At 38.5% G+C, this 19,860-nt stretch overlaps 1 protein-coding gene across 4 annotated transcripts in view; it reads right to left on the reverse strand.

Annotated features, from left to right (window-relative positions):
- The window catches only part of LARS1 (leucyl-tRNA synthetase 1), a 42,089-nt gene extending 22,295 nt beyond the window's left edge, over positions 1-19,794 (reverse strand). For all 4 annotated transcript variants that reach the window (XR_007509732.1, XM_049830036.1, XM_049830035.1 and 1 more), the window contains exons 1-20: positions 19,729-19,794; positions 18,220-18,338; positions 14,773-14,860; positions 14,032-14,112; positions 13,446-13,586; positions 12,161-12,322; positions 11,359-11,471; positions 10,891-10,954; positions 10,295-10,362; positions 9,716-9,941; positions 8,522-8,609; positions 8,342-8,418; positions 7,619-7,672; positions 6,488-6,628; positions 5,764-5,841; positions 4,769-4,854; positions 4,624-4,689; positions 4,447-4,529; positions 3,648-3,786; positions 735-947 (exon numbers count right to left, since the gene is read on the reverse strand). Coding sequence is in view for 3 of the 4 variants with exons in the window: in XM_049830036.1 (XP_049685993.1) it covers positions 735-947; positions 3,648-3,786; positions 4,447-4,529; positions 4,624-4,689; positions 4,769-4,854; positions 5,764-5,841; positions 6,488-6,628; positions 7,619-7,672; positions 8,342-8,418; positions 8,522-8,609; positions 9,716-9,941; positions 10,295-10,362; positions 10,891-10,954; positions 11,359-11,471; positions 12,161-12,322; positions 13,446-13,586; positions 14,032-14,112; positions 14,773-14,860; positions 18,220-18,338; positions 19,729-19,734 (2,093 nt within the window). In the remaining variant the exon portion in view is untranslated. The remainder of the gene's footprint in view (positions 1-734; positions 948-3,647; positions 3,787-4,446; positions 4,530-4,623; positions 4,690-4,768; positions 4,855-5,763; positions 5,842-6,487; positions 6,629-7,618; positions 7,673-8,341; positions 8,419-8,521; positions 8,610-9,715; positions 9,942-10,294; positions 10,363-10,890; positions 10,955-11,358; positions 11,472-12,160; positions 12,323-13,445; positions 13,587-14,031; positions 14,113-14,772; positions 14,861-18,219; positions 18,339-19,728) is intronic.
- Between the last annotated feature and the right edge of the window lie 66 nt (positions 19,795-19,860).

The raw sequence follows: 19,860 nt of genomic DNA on the forward strand, positions 1-19,860 counted from the left end.
TACAGAAGACATTTGACTTTTATAAGAGAGGACAATGAAAGCTAAAGTTAAAATTTGTTCTCCACTTTCACACATTTGCTTTTTCATGTGGCTACCTAACTGAGCATTTCATTCCTCCATAGGCAGCTAAAACAAATTAAAAATAGCATCAAACACCGTAATTCCAACACCACCTGGATTTGGATTTAGCTCTAGATGCTGCTACGTAGTATTCTCTCCACTCCCAAAGGAGGAAAAAACCCTAAAGATACACCAACGCAGTTTCAGTATGTTTTTTACACATACCCTCTAAAGAAGCATCAAGCCAACATATTGTTTAGTAAGGACATACAAATCCTTAGGTTTTGCTCTAAAGCTGATTGAAACTGCCAAGTCAATTACGCTACTTGCTAGAATTCCAGTGTTTAGAACAGACAGGATGTCAACAAGTCAACTAAAGCCATATTATGCAGTTAGATTTCAGTTTTGCTCTAAATAATGTTTTAGAATGTGTATGTAAGAATCTTGCATCTTAAAATCTTTAAAGGATTCTAGAAAAAATAGGGAAAATAATGGTACAGAGCCTTCTCAATAACTTCTGCTATAGACAACTGTAACAAAGCTGCAATATGAAAGAATTTTCAACCTAATTTTGAATGTTGTACAGTACAAAAAAGCCATTAGCAAATGTACCAGAACTACAAACTCTCCAGCTTTATCTCCTGCACGCCTGTTTTGCATTATTCCAAACTTACCTTTGATCTGACCACATAGCCACATGATTATAGAGGTAGTACGACAGATGATTTGGAACAAGATCTTTGCCAGAAACTCTGAGATCCACAGGATACCAAAATTCAAACTCCTCCCTTAGCTTGTCCAACTTTTCTTTTGGAATCTCTGTTTTAGGAAACGGAGCTGCCTTGAAGAAGATGTAATCCCAAACTTCTTTGCTCATTTGATGTGCCCTGCACAGAATTAGTCCCATATTGAGATGTCACTAAAAATTCCTCTTACACTCTACAGCATTTTGTATAAGACAGCTTAAAACTGTTGATTCATTCTTACAACATGCTCCATTTGATAAGCACAGCAAACATAGACAAAGAGTATACAGGTACTTTGCCTAAGATCAGATGAGTGAGTCCAACATCAGAAACAAAATCAGAACTCAGAACTGCTCAAGCCATGCCCTGCTTAAACTGCCCTTTGCTATTTCCCAATAAAGCATGAAGACTCCTGTAAAGAAAAAGTAATTAATAATTAAAGCATAATCTTGACTGTTCTGGAAACCTGCTCATTTCTTTTCCAAATGCCACCCCCTCCACACCCACAGCACCACTTGTGACCTTAACTGCATACTGAAAACCTATTACTAGTACACAAGTTTCCCTGCCCTCCCTTGCACTGGGTCATAGAGCCATTCCTTCTGGCTTCCATGAAAGTAAAAGAGCAGGGGTAAAAGGGAACTGCTGTACAATTCAAAGTCACCTCCTACATGAAAAAACTAGTGGTCTTTTCCCATTTGAATTAATCCATTCAAAATTAACATTTACTGTAAGACACTTTTTACGAATTACTAGAGGTAAAATCCACAATTTTGAATGAAAACACTGATGAGATGCAACTCAGACCCACAGTTCTGCAGCCACTGGCCTGCATTAAAAAAATATCCTTGTTTCTACAGAGATTTTTATTCCTAGCTCCCTAAAATTTCACTGAAGTACACCAGATACTACCTGCACACATTTCAAATTAAATAATTGCAAATCAAAGTTTACTATTTGTTAACATCTACTAAGGTGCTTTGGCCTGTATTATGCAGAGAGGAAAAGCATTCTGGATCCAAAGTACCCCCAGTACATATTAAACAACTAGTTCAAATGACAGTCGATACCACCAGTCTACAATAAAGTCTTACATGTACCAGTTTATTGGTTTAGTTCTGGTAGTTACTGTTCTGTGCTTTAAATTACTGTGGTGTGCTGTGACTTAGCTTCCATGTTTGGTGGCAGAGATCACTGTAACCAAATGGTGACTGATGTGATAGACCATAAATCCCCTTTTACCACACAGAGTAAGTCTTAGTAAAAAGTGTTTGCTAACACTACAAGAAAGATGTTACCTACTCACATAATAGTACACTCTAATTGCATGTACTTAATTACATCAAATCTATAATTCAGTGCTCAGGATGCTCACTTCAAAGTTTGTTTCCAGACAGGCCTGGTATGTAGGTAGCCTCTCTATAATTAGAGAGGTTTGAGCCAAAAATGGAAGCTTTGCCAAGTCTTTCAGAACTATTTCTGTTTGTGTCCTGGTTTTGGCTGGGATAGAGTTAATTTTCTTCCTAGTAGCTAGTATAATGTTTTGGATTTAGTATGGGAATAACGTTGATAACGCACTGATGTTTTCAGTTGTTGCTAAGTAGTGTTTAGACTAAAAGTGAAGGATTTTTCAGCTTCTCATGCCCAGCCAGCAAGAAGGCTGGAAGAGCACAAGAAGTTGGGAGGGAACACAGCCAAGACAGCTGACCCAAACTGGCCAAAGGAATAGTCCATACCATATGACATCATGCCCAGTATATAAACTGGGAGGAGCTGGCCCGGGGGTGGGGATTGCTGCTTGGGAACTGACTGGGCATCGGTGGGTGAGTGGTGAGCAATTGCATTGTGTATCACTTGTTTTGTACATTCCAATTCTTTTATTATTGTTGTCATTTTACTATTGTTATTATTATCATTATTATTTTCTTCCTTTCTGTCCTATTAAACTGTTCTTAACTCAACCCACGAGTTTTACTTCCCTCCCCCCCCCCCCCCCCCCCCCCCTTCTCTCCCCCATCCCACCGGCTGGAGGGGGAAGTGAGTAAGCGGCTGCGTGGTGCTTAGTTGCTGACTGGGGTTAAACCACAACAGTTTGTAAGAATCTTTACTTAGGAAATGTTTTTCAGATTAGTTATAGCATCAGAAAAGGTAAGTTCCAGTTCCTGTGTGTAAACTACTCCAGAAAATATTTCATAAAACATGCAGAATTAGAGCATAAGATTCAAGGCAAGATTGGAAGTGTTTTAGTACAACTCATCTGGAATTGAAAAATCTCATCTCTCTGATCTGTCACTGAAAGTCCACCACTACTCCAACCAAGAGGTCACAGAGCAGTCTTCAGAGGTATTTTGGTACAAATGCCTTCTGCCTCTTACTTTGAAGGCTTCCATGTAAGACTTGTGCATAAAAGACGGTTCTAAGCTTCTAAGAGAGTTACGAACTTTTAATACAGTGACAAAAACTAAACTTTATAGTTGCAAAGCAGTCTCAATAAGCAGAGACTTCAGCAGCCACCAAAAGCAACCACTCAAAAACACCTGGCAAGGACCATTTCAAGGCAAGTCAAATAACTATTAAAAAAGGTAATATAACTCTGCATACAGTTCTGCTTTCAGGGACATTCCTCCTCTCTCTCTGGCCACCATACTCCTTTCTCTTTTCTTATTTCCCTTCTGCAGATTTGCTGTAACTTAGCTAACAGCTAACAGTAAAGTTTTAACAAAGATGCTTTTTAAACGCAAAAGCAAAGAATCAGCCTCCTTGGCAAGTCTTTGTCAAGAACAATTCAGGAGATAAGCACACCCAATTAAACAAGAAAAATTATTGATTCAGTCTCCCTACCCAATGCCTAGAGGAGATTCTCCTTGGCCCCTCAGGTTACCTCCCTGTAACAGATGGGCCACTGTGTAATAGGCCATGTAGATAGTTGAGTCAGAGAGAGACTCTATCAGCCACTGCTCATCCCAAGGTAACCGGGTACCTAGAAGAGATGGAAGCCAGGTATCAGATGCAGTCACTATCATGCCTACTAACAAGCATGACACTCAAGCATACATAAGCAGTTTATGACTTTCAGTGGAACATATATCTATACACACACATATATACATGAAAGTACTCATGGTTATGCTTTTAAAAATCCTTTTTATAAAAATTCAACTTACGCATCTGAAAATTTTACTAAAGAGAAAATACTTGCTATTTTTATAGTCAGCTTCTTAACACAACTGTCAAACAAATTTCAGCTCATGATCATTTGCTGTGTATTATAATGAAGTTATAACAGCTGTCCCATGTCATAGGCTACATAAAATGAAGGCTAGTCAGAATTTAAGAACACCCAAGAAACAGTATTAGTTCCTTCTTCCGAGGTCCCTTGCAAATCAATAGCCCAGGCAAAAAGCTGCAAGAGATGCTGCACAGAATCACTGTAGTAACGCAAAAATAAAATTACCGCTGGCCACATGCATTTTCAAGAAACTGTACCTTCTCTGGGATGCTGGGTCAAGATGCAAGTTGGCTAAATCTGTTCCTACACTTACCTATACCATTTTGGATTCTAGATAGCACTTAAGCCTTCCAAGCGAAGTGATGAGTACCATCCTCATGAAGCACTGAGTGAGAAGAGTGTTTTGCCTACCTAAGCCATATGTCCTGGAGCATGCATGCTCTTGTAGCCAGCCTAGAGCAGCTTCAAAATTTCTCCTAGTCTCTTCACAAAACCTGTAAGAAATAAGCTATTACTCCTCTCAGCCCTTAGACCACCACCACCAGTAGCAAACGATCACTCCTCTTTACAGCCGCTTTTATAACTTACGTCTCTAGAAGTTTCAAGCACTCTGATGCCTGTTTCTTCCAGTTCACTTCACCATAATCTAAATACCTATAGTCAGGAAAAGTTTATTGTAATAAAGCAATCCACATTGGCAGTAACTTTATAACTACAGCTTTACTTCCCTTACCACTGATCACAAAGAGCCACGACACATTCATCAGCAGACCTCGATATAACTTGTTTCTCAGGTTCCATATAAATCATGGCTTCGTCCTAAGAGTGGACAGGGCAATAAAAGCTAAGATTTAAGTATTTAGCAAAGTCTTGAAAATCCTCGCATCTTACTAAAAATCATCCTCTCTGTTCTAATCTGCTTTTATTGCATGGCTTTCATCACTGCACAGGCTCTCTGCTTCAGTATTCACTTTAGTAAAATGAGGGCAACAATTGACTATGTACTTCCCTGAGGTACCAGTTCACATAATTTTGTAAAGAATGTCTCCATGCATGACAAAAAGGAGGACAGAAGCACAAAATATTACTCATTGACTATGCCCCTAGCGATTAAAACAGCTACTAGAAAACCCTGTGGGACAGAGGGAGTGGGGAAGGTAAAGAAAAATAGACCAATGAGCTTTAATTCTACCTTTACAAACCACATATTCTGATGCAGGATGAAGCATTATATTATAATCTGAACATAACAATGCTGCAACAACAAGGGAATATTGACTAAATAACTGAAGCTTCTCCCACACTTCCAGTCCTCATCAGGAAAATCTTATTACAGAGATGACATGATCATTGTTCATTTACTACTCTTCCCTCTCTGCATGATGAGCCCCACAAATGGGGTGTTTGCACATCACAGATATCCTTTATTGGCAGGCTTGAAAAAGACTGACAATTGAGATCCTACAAAGATTAAATCAGACCACCAGAATATTTCCTAGACAAGGTGATGGGATGAAGCAGGGAATAAGAGGTCTCTAAAGTTATTCATCCCACTCTGTCCAAGAACACAAAGTTCTTCTTTTAGCAGTATTTCGTACTCTGTAGTGATCCAAAGCACTACTAAGAGGACTGCAGCACAAAAACAGAAAGGTTTCTTTAGCAACTCAGCTACTGTGAAAAGGACAAAATGGATCACTTAGAATAAGCTGTGCGCATACTACCACATACATTATCCACCATCATCTTCTGAATAAGTTTCTTGACATCTTGAACTTTTTGTCCTTTGAATCCATCCACCAACATTACCTGTAAAAGATGGGTCACAGGAGTTGATTATTTTTTTTTTAAATTAACGAGAATAGGTGCAATAGCTGTTTAGATCAACACAAAGAAGTAGCAGTTACTGCAATCTTTGACATGCAAAAAATAGGAATAAAGGGGTTTTTTCATTAAATACAGTCATCTTTACCCAAAATGAGTTTGTATGCATGTCAGCATGCATATAGGCAATCGAACACAGACAGAAATAAACATTGTTGACAGCTTACAAGAAAACAGCTGAGAAATACATCACAGTAAGCCACCACAAAAGTAAAGACAGGAGAAAAAAAGAAAAACAAGAAGAAAAACACCCAAAAAACCCATACCAATACATTGTTCTCTTCATATCACTTTCCAAATCAATACTTGTAACAAAATTGATCAACTCCCCAAAAGGTGATAACTTGCAAGGAAATCAGATTACAAATCTCAGTTTGCAGTCATACGTTCCTCCATTCTCTTTCAATTCTACGTAACTCCTCCAACTGCAGAACCTGCCTGCAGGAGAAATCTAAACAAAAAACCCTCCCTCTTTTTGCAGTCTTTTTTTTATTGTCTATCTTTATCCACTTTTTTTTCCTCCTAATCAAACTCAGCAAGATAACAGTCATGAAAATCTTTTATTACTTACTCCCTCATAAAATCCTTTCAGGTACACTCTCTCCTTGGCCTCAGCAAGCTTCTCTCTGTCATTCTGGCTCTGGATTTTAAGCTCATCACAGACTAATGGAGCACAAAGGTTGCCATAGCCTGGAATTTCAATGATGGGCACCTGAGAATTAACAAAACAGCATCAGATATTCAGTTCAAATTATCTCAATGTCATAAAATCTACACAAAGATTTGTTTCCCAGATGTCACAAGTTTCACTAGAAGTGATGCATTGAACAGAGACAAGTATATTTTGCTTGGTTTGCAGTCCCTAGGCTGATACAGGAGTTTGAAGCAGAGATTATGAAGGGGAAAAAAGGCAGTGACTAGTTACCTGAAAGTGTTTGTGGTGCATGGTATCTTGGGCAAAAGCAATGTTAACCAAAGAACCCTAATGGCAGCAGAAGCAGGTGCTAGGGCTATGTGAAACTTCTTTCTACTGCATCGTGCTATTCTGTCTGCAAATTTGCAGCATCTAATACTAATCAGATTATGAAGTATTGTTGCAATTCCAGTCATCAAATCAAAAATCCCTGGCAGTCCCCAGTGTGACTCCTGATCTGCACTCCTACAAGCAATAACCTGGTTTTGTCTCCTGACATGACACCATTACCAAGTTGTACCATTACCAAAGCTAGCACGTGGAAGCAAGGGTAGTGCAGAATATTGGGATGGCTCTACCTGTAACCTATGTTTTTCTAATGAAAATTGATTCAGCCATGAGTCTGCATTAATAGTAAAGGACTTTAACTCTTTGCATAGAACAGATAGAATAATCATCTGGCCATTAAGGCTGTAAGTTTTAATCAGCCAACAGGTTATCAGTATAATGGCGCAATCCATTCTCCAAAATAGCAATTCCCACAAAAATGAATTCTTTCCTTTATTTCTGAAGTATAGCATAGAATAACAAATCTTGGTTGCAAGCCCTAACACGCCAAATATTACAACTACAGCAAAACTTGCAAGCTTTACTTTAAAGTTTTCAGCTCTTTCAGCTGAGGAATTTACATAGAAATTCTGGAAAAGGCAAGCACAGTTCTTGGTACATTTCTCATCCATTAATACAAAGCCATGTGTACTGCAGATGGAGACATTTGGGTGTACTTACTGGTTCAAACGGCAGGACCATTTCATCTTTGATGCCGTACTTCACTCTCAAAGCCTTTGAAAGTTAGAAAAAAATGCAATATGGATAGAAGAAAAATCTTCTAGATTTAAAGGGTTTTATCCATTCATAGGGTCTTTTTTGTACATAATATTTTATTGTAAAGCAGACAAAGCCACTTCCCTGCCTTCGCACCATTTCTCACACCTGAGTTTAATCCCCATCTCATTTCCAGGTGATTCTTTGTCATAATTGTCCACATTTTTAAGAGGGGAAAAAACAATATTGCTCTACTCTGAAAATGAGCGGGACAAAAATTCAATAGCCAGGGATAGCTCTTTAGACGGTGATGTACTCTGGAAGCTGTAATAACAACAGCTACATTAAAAGTCTCATTTCAAATTGATACAGATGTTTTAATCTCATTTCTAGAATTCAATTCCACAACAGGAATTTATTTCTATTTCACTGGTACTCTTCACTACCTTAACATGCAGCAGAAGTTACATGATCCTCATCCAAAACTCTTCTTGAAGTCTGAGAATAAACATCTGTCCCAGCCCAGCTGGTTTTAACTTCATTTATTTTGAACTACTTTGATTTCAAGTTAGAGATGGCAAAACACCAATCAAAGGGAGTTTCATTCTACCCACTGGATATCCACTTCTGACCCTCCACACTATGGAAAGGAAACAGAAACAGAAGCAATTCAGTTAACAGACTGACCTGCTTTTTTTTCAAATCTCTCAGGGCTGCAATGTCATCCGGAGAATCAGAGGGAACACTTGTTACCACTCCAGTTCCTTGACAAAGAAAAAGATACAACAGATAGAAAGATTAACCAGCATATATTGAATGCACAGCATGCATCAAACGGGCTTTGGCAAGATGCTGTTGTAAAGTTACCTTTATCTTCCTTGATTGTGAGCATGGGAAGAGCATATATAACTTTGTAGGTGGTGAGAGGTGCCAAAAGTGCAGCGCCAAGAATCTCCTATGTGGGACAAAAGAATATCATTACAATAAATAGCATTTTTTCAGCCTAGCTGTGTAAGCTCTCCTGGCAGATATTATTTAAATTTGCTGGCATTCCTTACATATTACAAACAAATAAACTGGGGAAAAAAATAGTTAAACAAGGAGGAATTACATAGGAAAAGAAAGCGTGTACCACTTGAGACAGTATATAGACTATTTACTGGTAGAAAAGTCAAATACCAGATAATATAGAGAAAGCAAAACTACTGAAGTATAGAGTTGGAAAAAGACAGTAAGCAGAACAGTTTGTCTCCAAATATCTGAAGCACATCAGCATCAAGACAGGCAGAATTAAGAAGCTAGAGTCAAAAGCCAGATTAAACAAAGGCAGGAAAAGAATTTCATCAAGACTATTTATGCACTGACAGGAGGTAGTCTAGATGTTGCAGTTGCCTTCTACCTCTCTAATCTGCTTGAATTCACATCATGTCTACTAACAAAGAAACAAAAACTGTATTTTCTACTTCATCCTCCAAAGCAGGATCAATAAAGATGATGACAAATTTTAGTGAATGGAAATCGAGTAATGTAAAGAGCAAGAAGGTGCTTTCTATTAGGATGAACAAATGCCACTAACTACACTTTACTCAAAGCACAGAAGTTAAGGAAAATTAATATCAAAACCACTAATATTCAGCTACTAAGATAAGAAAGCTTCATTCACAAAGATGTAATGGAAATGCCAACATCAACAAAAAGCCTTTTTCACAAAACCCTTCCCAGCTATTACTCTTTTCTGTCCTTTCCATTCCTCGTAGAGAAGTCATCACTCTTCCCAGCATGCAGAAAAATGTCACTTAAAACCCTTCACGCATCACATAATGCTAAGGCAATAGTAATGCATTTGTCCACAGGTAAGTGCATCAGCTTAATCTCCCAGTAGTAGCTGCAGCTCGGCTGCCAAGGAAGCTGTCTTCTGCTTGCTTTTTTAGTCACTAAACACTCCAAAATTTTTGTAATAGTTCCTATACTTTCTTTGTAAATAGAATTCTATCATCACCTTTGTAAGTATAAGCTTCACAGGAATAGATCAGCCTGACCAGCAAGCTGCAAGATGCTTACTTCTCCCATCAGCTCCTTGACAACAGGTACGACTCCATTATCTTTTGTAAAGCCCTGGTAGGACATATTCCTGGCAGCTCTTTGGGTACAGATAAAAATATCCCCATTCACAGTTTCAAAGCCGATGTACTTCATATCTGGGCGAACCCAGCAGTTAGTCTGTCCAAACATGGTCTCTGGTCTGAGCGTAGCAGCCACCAAGAAGATATCTTTTCCTCTTAGGCCACTGAGGGGAAAAAAGTATTTCATAAGTCACCAAAATAAAAACATTTAGAATAATACAGAAGATGCTTTTAAGCTAATATGAACTTTTAAGTAACTTTTCCTAAGGTATGAAAATGGGTCATTAAGTTCTTTGTGGGTTTTGATATTTTCTTTTTTTTTTTTTTTTTTTTTTTTAAATTCAAGTTCCACAAAGACTAGTGAATAGAGCAGCTCAAAACAGAGACCAAGCCTTTGAAGTGACAGAAGTAACAGGGTGAAATTAAATTCTGCATTAGGCAAAACAGATTGTCTAATTTAATGGTCACTTCTGGCCATAAGATAGAACCTACTTGCCATTACAAATTCAAGACCTACCTTAATTTTGTGGGATAAGGATCTAACACCTTCATTTTTATTAGCGTATATTCTTGAGGCCCGACACCCTACAATTCACATAAACAATGCAGCAATCAATACATGACATTGACACAAGCAGTAAAGAAAATAAATCCCAGTCTGTAGTAGGCTAACCCAAGGACTATTTAAGGTACTGATGCTTTCTTCAAAGTCAGTCATATTTCCATTGATACAAATGACTGTTTACTAAAATGCAGACTGGAGAGAGAGGTTATACTTTATTCCTACATCCAAAAATTTGCTCATCATAGCCACTATCTCAGCAATATATAAATTAATAACAGCTTATTTGTTTTGTTTCAACAGATAACGATATGATGTAGTGATGCTGCTGGCACAAATTGCCAAATAATCACAGAAAACAGCTACAATTGAAAACACCATCCATAGTTCAAGACAAATATTCTCAATAGAGTTCGTTCAGTATTTACATGTACTGACAACTGAGAACCAATAACTGTACAAAAAACATTTCACTCCAAGATACAATTTATTTTTCTATTCAGTACTTAAAAGCATAAGCAATACATAAAAATCGCAGTTAAAAATATTACCTCTCCTGTTTGCCTGTCATGATCCATGCAAGGCTGTCCATCTTTTGGAGAATAAATTGTGTATCTAGAAAAAGGTATGTTTTAATTTAGTAGCAAATACAATAATGTGTAGACCAAAAGAAAAAAAAAATCTTTATGAAAAAGAGACCTCTTAATGGTATTTTCAAAATTCGTGTAAATCTGTTTCCAATGTCAACGTCCAGTTTTTGCAAGAGCTTTCAGAATCGGCCATATTTTGCTTTGAGTTGGTGTCCATGGAAAAAATAGAACAGGAACACAATCTCATACACTTCAGTAGCACAATAAACACACTACTTCATCCTGCCTAGTAGAGCATTTGAAATGAAAGGATTCTAGTTTAATGTGAGTTATAAGCACGTTCTAGAAATGTGTCATAGGGTTCCATCCTTAGTAAAGCTGAGCTTATCCATATTCACAATAAACTCAAGAGTTAAGTGGTAGGCTTACCGTTTCCCAAACTTAATCTTATTTCTTTCCTTCAATGTAAGAAATTGCCATCGTACAAAGGAATCATAGTAAGGATTAACATCTGTAGTAATGAAAGAACGCCTCCAATCCACCTGGAAATGTGTAAGAGTCTCCGGTAAGTAAATACAATAAAGAAATTCAAGGAACCTCGCAATAGCAAAAATATTATTTTAAAAACAAAAAGAAGTTTCTCTCTGAAAAGAGAAGGAAAGTACATATCACACAAAGTGTGCATGCTTAAAAACATAACTGCAGTCCGTATGTGCATGGCCTTTGAGAGCTGAGATATCAAAGACTCGGCCCTATCCGCTGACTGAATTTTAGAGATTTTGCAGTAGTTTTAATCAACCACTCAAGCTAAATTTCAGCACTACCTTGTTTCATAATCTCTATCATTCTTCATTTTTAAAACCTGTTGTCAGTAGGACAAGTATCTTTATTTAATATCACATCATTACTCTTCCTAAAACTACTGTCAATACTGACTACAGAACAGTTATCTAATACAGAAAGAAGAAGTTAAAGTCATAATTTCTTTATTCAATTTTTCTTTCCAGTTGTGATCATTGCATAGGGTATAAGCCCTATATGATAAAGGCCTTAATTATCACCCAAGACTATTAAAATGTTAAATGAGTAATTTCATAAATACCAGAAACATTTCTAGAATAATGTTGGTATTATGCAGAAAATCTTCTCAAAGGAGGGGCTGCATATTCCTGGACATAACAATACAAGTATGGCTGCTTGCATAATTGAGTTTTAGATTTCACACAGTTACCTTCAATCCCATGCTTTTCAGATCCTGAACAGCAAGGGGAGGGAAATAATCCAGCCAATGCTCAGCTTCAGAAAAACTGACTACTTCTTCATCAGAAAGACCCAAAGACTTCATGATTCCCCACTGGTATTTGGAAGAGCCAGTCTTGGCAGCAGCCTTGCTCTGAAAGGACAACTGTGATTAGGAAAAAGTGTACGTTCTTGTATTCATGATAGCTTTATACGCTCGAGAGCATTTTTCTCTATTAATGTTACAATTTCTATTTCCAGATATAGAATACAAATATTCCAGCATCCTTTCCCTACCAGTGAAAATTAATGATTAGAGTTTCTTATCCACACTATTTCCTAGCTCATACTCAGCTGTACATACAGTAATCCTCCTCTTTTCAACTGTTACATGCTTACATCTATCTGATACATAAAGGTGTGCCATGACAAGCTGGCAAGAAATGACCAGTTCACCAAGGTCCTGGTCAAACAAATGGCTGTTTTCACCACGAAAAGGTGGAGCAGTCCTGCACTATATCCTTGTATCAAAAATATTTTCTGCTGTTACTTTGCTCATATTACTTTTTCCTTCAAATATCTTTTGTCTCTACCCAACAGCATCTTACTGCCCACAAGAGTAGGCAAGATCACATCTTCTGTTGATGTAGAGCAGACAGAATCCCAAATTTAATGCTTCCAGTGTGACAAACCCTTTAGCATACATAAACAACATACATAAGAACACCTCTAAATTTTTCTTAGATGTGAATTTTTTCCTTGCTTTGTGATACTCCCAAAATCATAAATCTCATTTAAATAACTGATAAGCCAAAACAGTTCAGATGATTTTAAGTAGCGTATCTAGCCAGAATAGGCCAGATACCAATTTACAAGACAATAATCAGCATAGTAGGTATATATATATCCCCTACCTCTGAAAAAGCAGGGTTAATTCCTACAACTTGTTTGTGAATGCTTTGTGCAGAAGAAAAAAAAAAGGAAAAAAAAAAAATCAGAATATTATCCTGGATGATCCCATTTTTCTCAGGAAACTGTTAAATAGTGCACCAGCTCACCATTAAGATTTCATGCATTAAAATGATATCTCTGCAACCATGAAATTGATGTATTTTTTTCCAAGTCTACCTTAAAAGTACCCAGCTATCTTGGAAAAAACAATCAAAATATTTGTATCACAGGCTTCTCTGAGTGTGAAGGAGGAAAAACCCATAATGCATACTTTGAAGCTTTAAGAGCACAGCTACCAATCCAGAAAATCTTTGTTTAAAGTTTACCTTTTTGCCTTTTGCTTTGTCTTTGATGATAATTTCTTCTTCTTTTTTAGCAGAATTTTCTTCCTCTTCTTCCTCCTCATCAGGAAATTCAGGTGGGCAGCCATATAATTCCATTTCTCTTTTTAGCTTATCTGCACAAGCCTAAATAGAGTTATTAGTGGTCTATCAGCACTTTTCTGTGGCAACTGCTTCAATCACAGCTAAGGAGTGCTTTTCACTGATAACACTTTGCATTTTGCTATAATGCTTTAAACTTTTTCTGGACATTGCACTGAATTCTAGGAGACCTTGCAACTTCAAGAATGCCTGCCATGGCAGGAAGAGGTTTACAGTGAGGATTTTCATTTTGCAAATGAAAAAATATAATAGGTAAACTTATGTTTTAAAGCATTTCATTTTCTATAAAGTAATAATGTATAGTTCAAGCAAAACACATCTTTACTACAAATTCAGGTTCCAAATCACAGTCTTGATGAATTTTTTAATAAATTAACATGGTGATTGGGATGGACAGTAAGCAACGCTTTAAGAAGTCTTAAGTATAAAAAACATTAGAAAAAGCCCTCAGTAACTCAAAACATCTTACCTTTATAGGCATCCCAGTGCAGTGTAGACCAAATGGAAACAAGCAATTCTTTCCCTTTAGCCTCTGGTACCCAACTGCAAACTATATAAAGTGGAAAAATGAAACAGATGAAACAAGAACGGCATAAAGCTAAACTAGCACCCTTCCCAAAAAGTAAGTGCACTTCCTTCTTTAACATGAAACTACTGAAAGACAGATGAATGCAGTCAACAGCATCTAGGAAGCTAATTAACAGAAAAGAAGGTGAAGCTAAGTTTTGTTATCAGGTCTGCCACTGCTTGGCTGCCTAAGTACAAGCTTTCCTAATTTTCAGGGGGTTGTTTTTGACTAGAGAAGAATGGATGCAAAGAAGAGATCGATTTTCTGGAATCCTATCCGCTAGTACCTAAAACCTGTCAACACACAGGTAACAGAGCATGGTATTCACAAACAAAAGGGACAATAAGATTTCTTGTTAAGTTTGTGCCATTTAGCAGCAATCCTTTAAAATCTTGGCAAATCTGAAAGAACAAATAGAGGAAACACCTGGAGTCTAGTCCCCTAGAACTAAAAAGTGATGAGTGGCATTTCTCTTCAACCAGTAATATTTCCAGTGAAAATATGGGAAAAAAGGGAGCTTTGAATTAACTCATTATTGAATCTATAAATTAACAATGCATTCTGTTAGTTGCAAATTTAACTGCAAAATTAGCATTTGTTCTAGAGTAGTATTTAAAGGTATTAGCAAAAGAAAAATTTTACCTCACATTTAGATAGAGAAAATGTGTGTCCCAGGTGAAGGCGGCCATTCATGTAAGGATAAGGAAAGGTAACAAAGTACTTTCCTTTGCTGTGAAGAAATTTGAAGAATTAAAACATGTAATTAGCTTTTAAAATGACCTTCAGAAGAGGCAAAACAGTTAACTGATATGTTCAGCTATTATCAGCCCACAGTGACATTAAAATAATATTTTCCCTGCCAGTAACATGAGTCTGATTTTAAAAGGTTATATATACTGATATACTAAAAGGTTTTATCATCTTTAAAAAAAATTTAAAAAAAATCAACACACACCACAAAAGAAAAAAAACACATAGTATTGACATCACAAAGAAATTTTCAAATAGCTATAACATCTTCCCAAAGGTAACAAATTCTAATCCTGCTTCTCTAAATTAATTACTGCAAAGGCTTAAAGTCAATTAATTATGTTATTAATCTCCCACTGTCTGAGTTCAGATTTTTTAGTGGCACACTGTAAATAATTACTCATTTCACAGGGATATATTGTTGCACGGTATTTTGAACACGTATTATGTTGTTGTAACCTGACCTCTCAAAGCAGCTAAGATAATTTCCAGATCTTTAGGACATTGTGAATTTCTACCTGCACCTTTGCGCTCTACTTCCTGCCTTGTCTTTTCCCCTTCAGACACTACCACTGATATATAAACGTGCATAAATAAAGGCCAAGTAATTGGTTTGCTTGCAAAATACAATTTAGGAAGCTGCCACCTGTTAAACCACTTTAGTTATTATCTTGGTTTAGTTTGACTTTCCCACACAAGAAATAACTAACCTCACATTGCCGAGGTCACTGCTTTTTCAGTCAGAGACCTACCCAAAGGACTAATGCTGTTCCACAAGGAAGCCCCTCTCTACAAAGAGCATTGATCGTACTGATCTGAGAGGAATTGTGCTCCCACACATGCTAAGCGTTTCCAGAAGTTCTGTCTTAAACAAGTTTCTCGGGGTTACTCTGGGGCAGAAATAAAACCAAGAGTTAAAAGGTCTTTCTTAATCCCACAGTACGTTCCCTTCGCCCATGAAACACGCTTCCCCTCAGCAGCTCTGCTCTCTCCCTTCCTCGGACTGCCACCCTTACGGTCCTGAGCGAGCGTGACCAAGGCAAGCCCGAAGCTGTCCGCCCATCAGTTCACTCAAGCAGCACTGCATCTACCACCAGGGAAGATGTGACAGATCTTGGGATGTGACAGATAAAGGGAAGTAACATAACATTAGAGCTTGGTAGCTGCTCAGGCACTACGGCAGACTGTATCTGCCTTGTGGAAAGCAAACAAGAGACCAAACCAGCGCCGCACGTGCCTGCTATTTTAGAAGAACCAATTTCAGAAAGCTGAGAACAATTATGAAACCAACCAGGTGGGAGAAAATTTAGGCAAAGAAATAAGCACCATCTACAGTCAACAGAGAGCAGCTCAGGAATATTTCACCATAAGACCAGAAAGCCACTATCAAAGCAAAATGTTGTCTTGACCAAAACCAGCACCGATTAAAAGCAAAATGCTCTATAAAAAAAAAAAATCCTTAACTAACAACTAAGAAAAACAAGGTAAAATTCACAGCAGTTCAAATTAATTAGAAGAGGCAAATACCAAAAAAGAAAAACCCAAATAAAGCTCAGTCCAGATACACACCTGAAGATGATGTCAACATGAGAGTTTTTTCTTTAACAAAATAAACAAAGGCAATCCTACCAATGGCATTATTACATGGAAACAGCAGAAAACAAGACACAGTTCAGACACAGTGCCTCTAGAAACACAGTGAAATTACATTAACAGAGGAAGCTTCAAGCAAAGAAGCAGAAATACAACAAATGCAGTGACTGGAACTGAAGTCAGAGAACTTCATAATTAATAAAAACTTTAGATAATAAAAAATTAAATCAGGAACACTGTTAGCCATTAAAACAACCTGAGAAGTTCTGTGGTGGAATCCTGTTCTTTTTAAATAAGGGTTAGATTTTTTTCCTATGGAATCTCCTCTAGTTCAAGCAGGAATTATATGAAAGAATTTTTTAAGTCTGAGTTCTGGAAAAGGCCAACCACATTATAAGCCATCTTTCCTGGCCCATTTTCTTTGAATAACTGTGATCTCTAATAATGATAAAGATATTCCTGCTATCACTTCCCAGGATTGAGTGTTGCATGAATAGCCACAGATCCCTTACATCAATTCCATTTACATCATAGCAGAGCTTTACCAGCTCAACCCAAGAAAAAACACTGTTAAGTAAAGCCTCCTCCTGGCTCACGATGAAATCCCACTGTGACTACATAAGGACTGACCACAGAAACGTTCTGCCGGCATCATCTCTCTCTCTCTCTCTCTCCTCTGAGGAAGCTTTTACTAATATCAGCTATTTTATAAAAATAAATAGAAGACAAAACCCTGAAATAAATACTTGGCATTTTAACTAGAAGTGTAAGAACATCAGTTCAGCAAAGCAGCTTTTTCTCCATTTATAAAGTGGTCACATGTTACCATGATAAACACTAAGATTTCATATTAAATCACTCCATATAGTAAAACTGACCTACTACTTTCATTTTCGGTCAGAAATTAAGTATTAATTACAGCCTTAAATGTCAACCTGTAATATAGCAAATACTTAAAAGCACAGATTGCATTTCTTTTAAGTGAAAAAGGAGTTCTACAGTGTGAGCAAAACACCCCCACACAACAGTTATTACACCTCCTAATTTTGCATTCAAATCTTCTGGCCCATTTGGGTCCTTCACTCTTTACTCAGTCCTGGAACTTATTTTGCTGGAGCTGCAGTTCACAACAGAAGTGTAAACTGAAGGTCTATGACTAACAAGGTAGCGGGACAAACTTCTGCAATACGGTTCATGTATGAAAAGAAATCACAGCACCTCACCTGAGGAACAGTAATGATCACACGCCTGGCCTTGATCCACTTCTACACAAAGTAAAACAGGTTGGCCTACACCAGGACCCAAGATATTTGTTTAACAATTTTCTTTTCTCAGTGAAGCAGAGCAAGTACACACCTTCCTCCAGAGAAAGGAGTGGTCCTTTCTAACTGGGAGGGTAAAAGCCTTCCCACTAGTAAGGGCTCAGGCATCCCATTAAGAAGTATCCTCCATGTCAAAGAGTAGAAGTCACCAAAGAGAATCCATTTTTAAAATCTCAGAGGGTACTGATACTACCAAGGAATGAGAAGGCTTTTTTCATCCTAATGGAACTTGCCCAACACATGTACACCACTGCTTTATGTTGTCAGCTATGGAAATGCCAACTTAATGCATAAGCAAGTACAAGAGTACTATTCATTCAAAAGAGGCACTTTTTTCCCCCCCTGGGTTTTGAAGGAGAAAAGGTCCCCTGAAAAGAAATTTCAAGCAGTTAAAGATAAAACCTGTTAAAAAATGTAATGATACCTCTTTTGTTTCTGCCTATCCAAAGCATCAATCTCAAAGACTCGGTCATCATCCCACTTTTGCTGGACCTCTTTCTCAATTTTCTTCAGGAAATCGACTTTTGCTGTCCCTTTACGTTCCTGTTAAACGGAGAGAAGAAGAAAAGTTTGGCCGAATGGATTACTAAATACAGAACTGTAACATATTATAGACAAATCCTAAACTCCTTTTGTTATGGGCAAGCATTTCTCCGGACCCCATAACACTGCAGCATAATCTCACAACAAAGAATCATTAACGCGATCAATGATCAGATATGTAAATGCGTATCCTTGAGATTCAGCCTTCTGAGACAAGATCTAAAATCTGTAAGGAAAGCATTTGCCAAGGCAAAGGACTATCGTAGCCAACATAACACACAAAAACAAACTGATCGTTTTAGCAATAACTAACAAATTCAGAGGTGTCTGAATTGAGGAGAGAGGAGTGGATATAAATTTTAAGTGAAAAAAACACCATGGAATTCTGGTTTTGTTCCAGACTCTTCATAAACCCCATGTAACGTTTCTTCATCTTGCTATACACTAAGCAGGAATAGTACTTCCTACACCAGAAGAGTCTGTCATACAAGTCAACTCTAACTGTAGTTCACAAAGAGAGTTCTTCAGGTAAAGTATTCCACTGGTGTTTAAGCACCACCATTAAGTGTTAAATATTCCCTCTCTTTATTCTTTTCTCATACAACATATTGCAAGCATTAAAGGATACACACACTACAGATACCACAGTCCTAAAGCTTGACATTCACAAAGTTTGAGGGTTTGGGTTTTTTCCCCCCCAAGATCAAGGCACTACTAAGGTATCTGGGGCAGAAGTTGTACCTAGCTTTACTCACATAAGCAAACATAAATCTGATTAACAATAAAAGTACTACAGCAAACCTCAAAACACCTTTAAAAGAAAAGCAAAGATATTATGGTAATTTAATGAAAGGTTCTAACTCATGCCAGGAAGTCTAATCACTAGTCTCTTGTTCTCCTGTTGTACTGCATCATTCACCTTAGCGTGGCTCCACCATTTTATGCACTGTTATGCCACCTGTAAAACCACGAAACTAGCTGCTGAAAGTCGTTTGGGCTTTCAAAGCGTTTGTCAGCCGAGTAAGCTGCCCAGGCATACTGCCTACCGGCACCGGCGGCTGACCCGACTAGGAAACAGCCAAAGACTGCTAGAGACGACTATGCCCCCACCACCACCCCTCCGAGGGCAGGCCTGCCCCTCGGGATCGCTCTCCTGCAGCTCCACACACCGCAGAACCGCGCTGGGAAGCGGGACGGCCCCGCGAGCGCTGAGGGGACCGCGGGGAGCCCAGCCACCGGCGCCAGGAGGCGGCCGGTCCCGCGCGAAGGGCCCGCGGCCCCCAGGCGGCCCCCAGGCGGACACCGCCGCACACGCCCCGCCGCGAACCGCGGCCCCAAAGCGGGACCCGCCGGGCCGGGCGCGGAGCTCTCACTCCGCGTCCGCACTCACCGCCATGCTGCCGGACCGCCGCGCCTGACGGGAGACGGAACGCCCCGCCCATCGGCGGCGGGGCGGGGCCAGGCTGTACCAAGGCAGCGGGGGCCGGGCGGGGCGGGACTGTACCAAGGCAGCGGAGGGGGG

Source organism: Accipiter gentilis, chromosome 26 (genome assembly GCF_929443795.1).
Source record: "Accipiter gentilis chromosome 26, bAccGen1.1, whole genome shotgun sequence".
NCBI lineage: Eukaryota > Metazoa > Chordata > Aves > Accipitriformes > Accipitridae > Astur > Astur gentilis.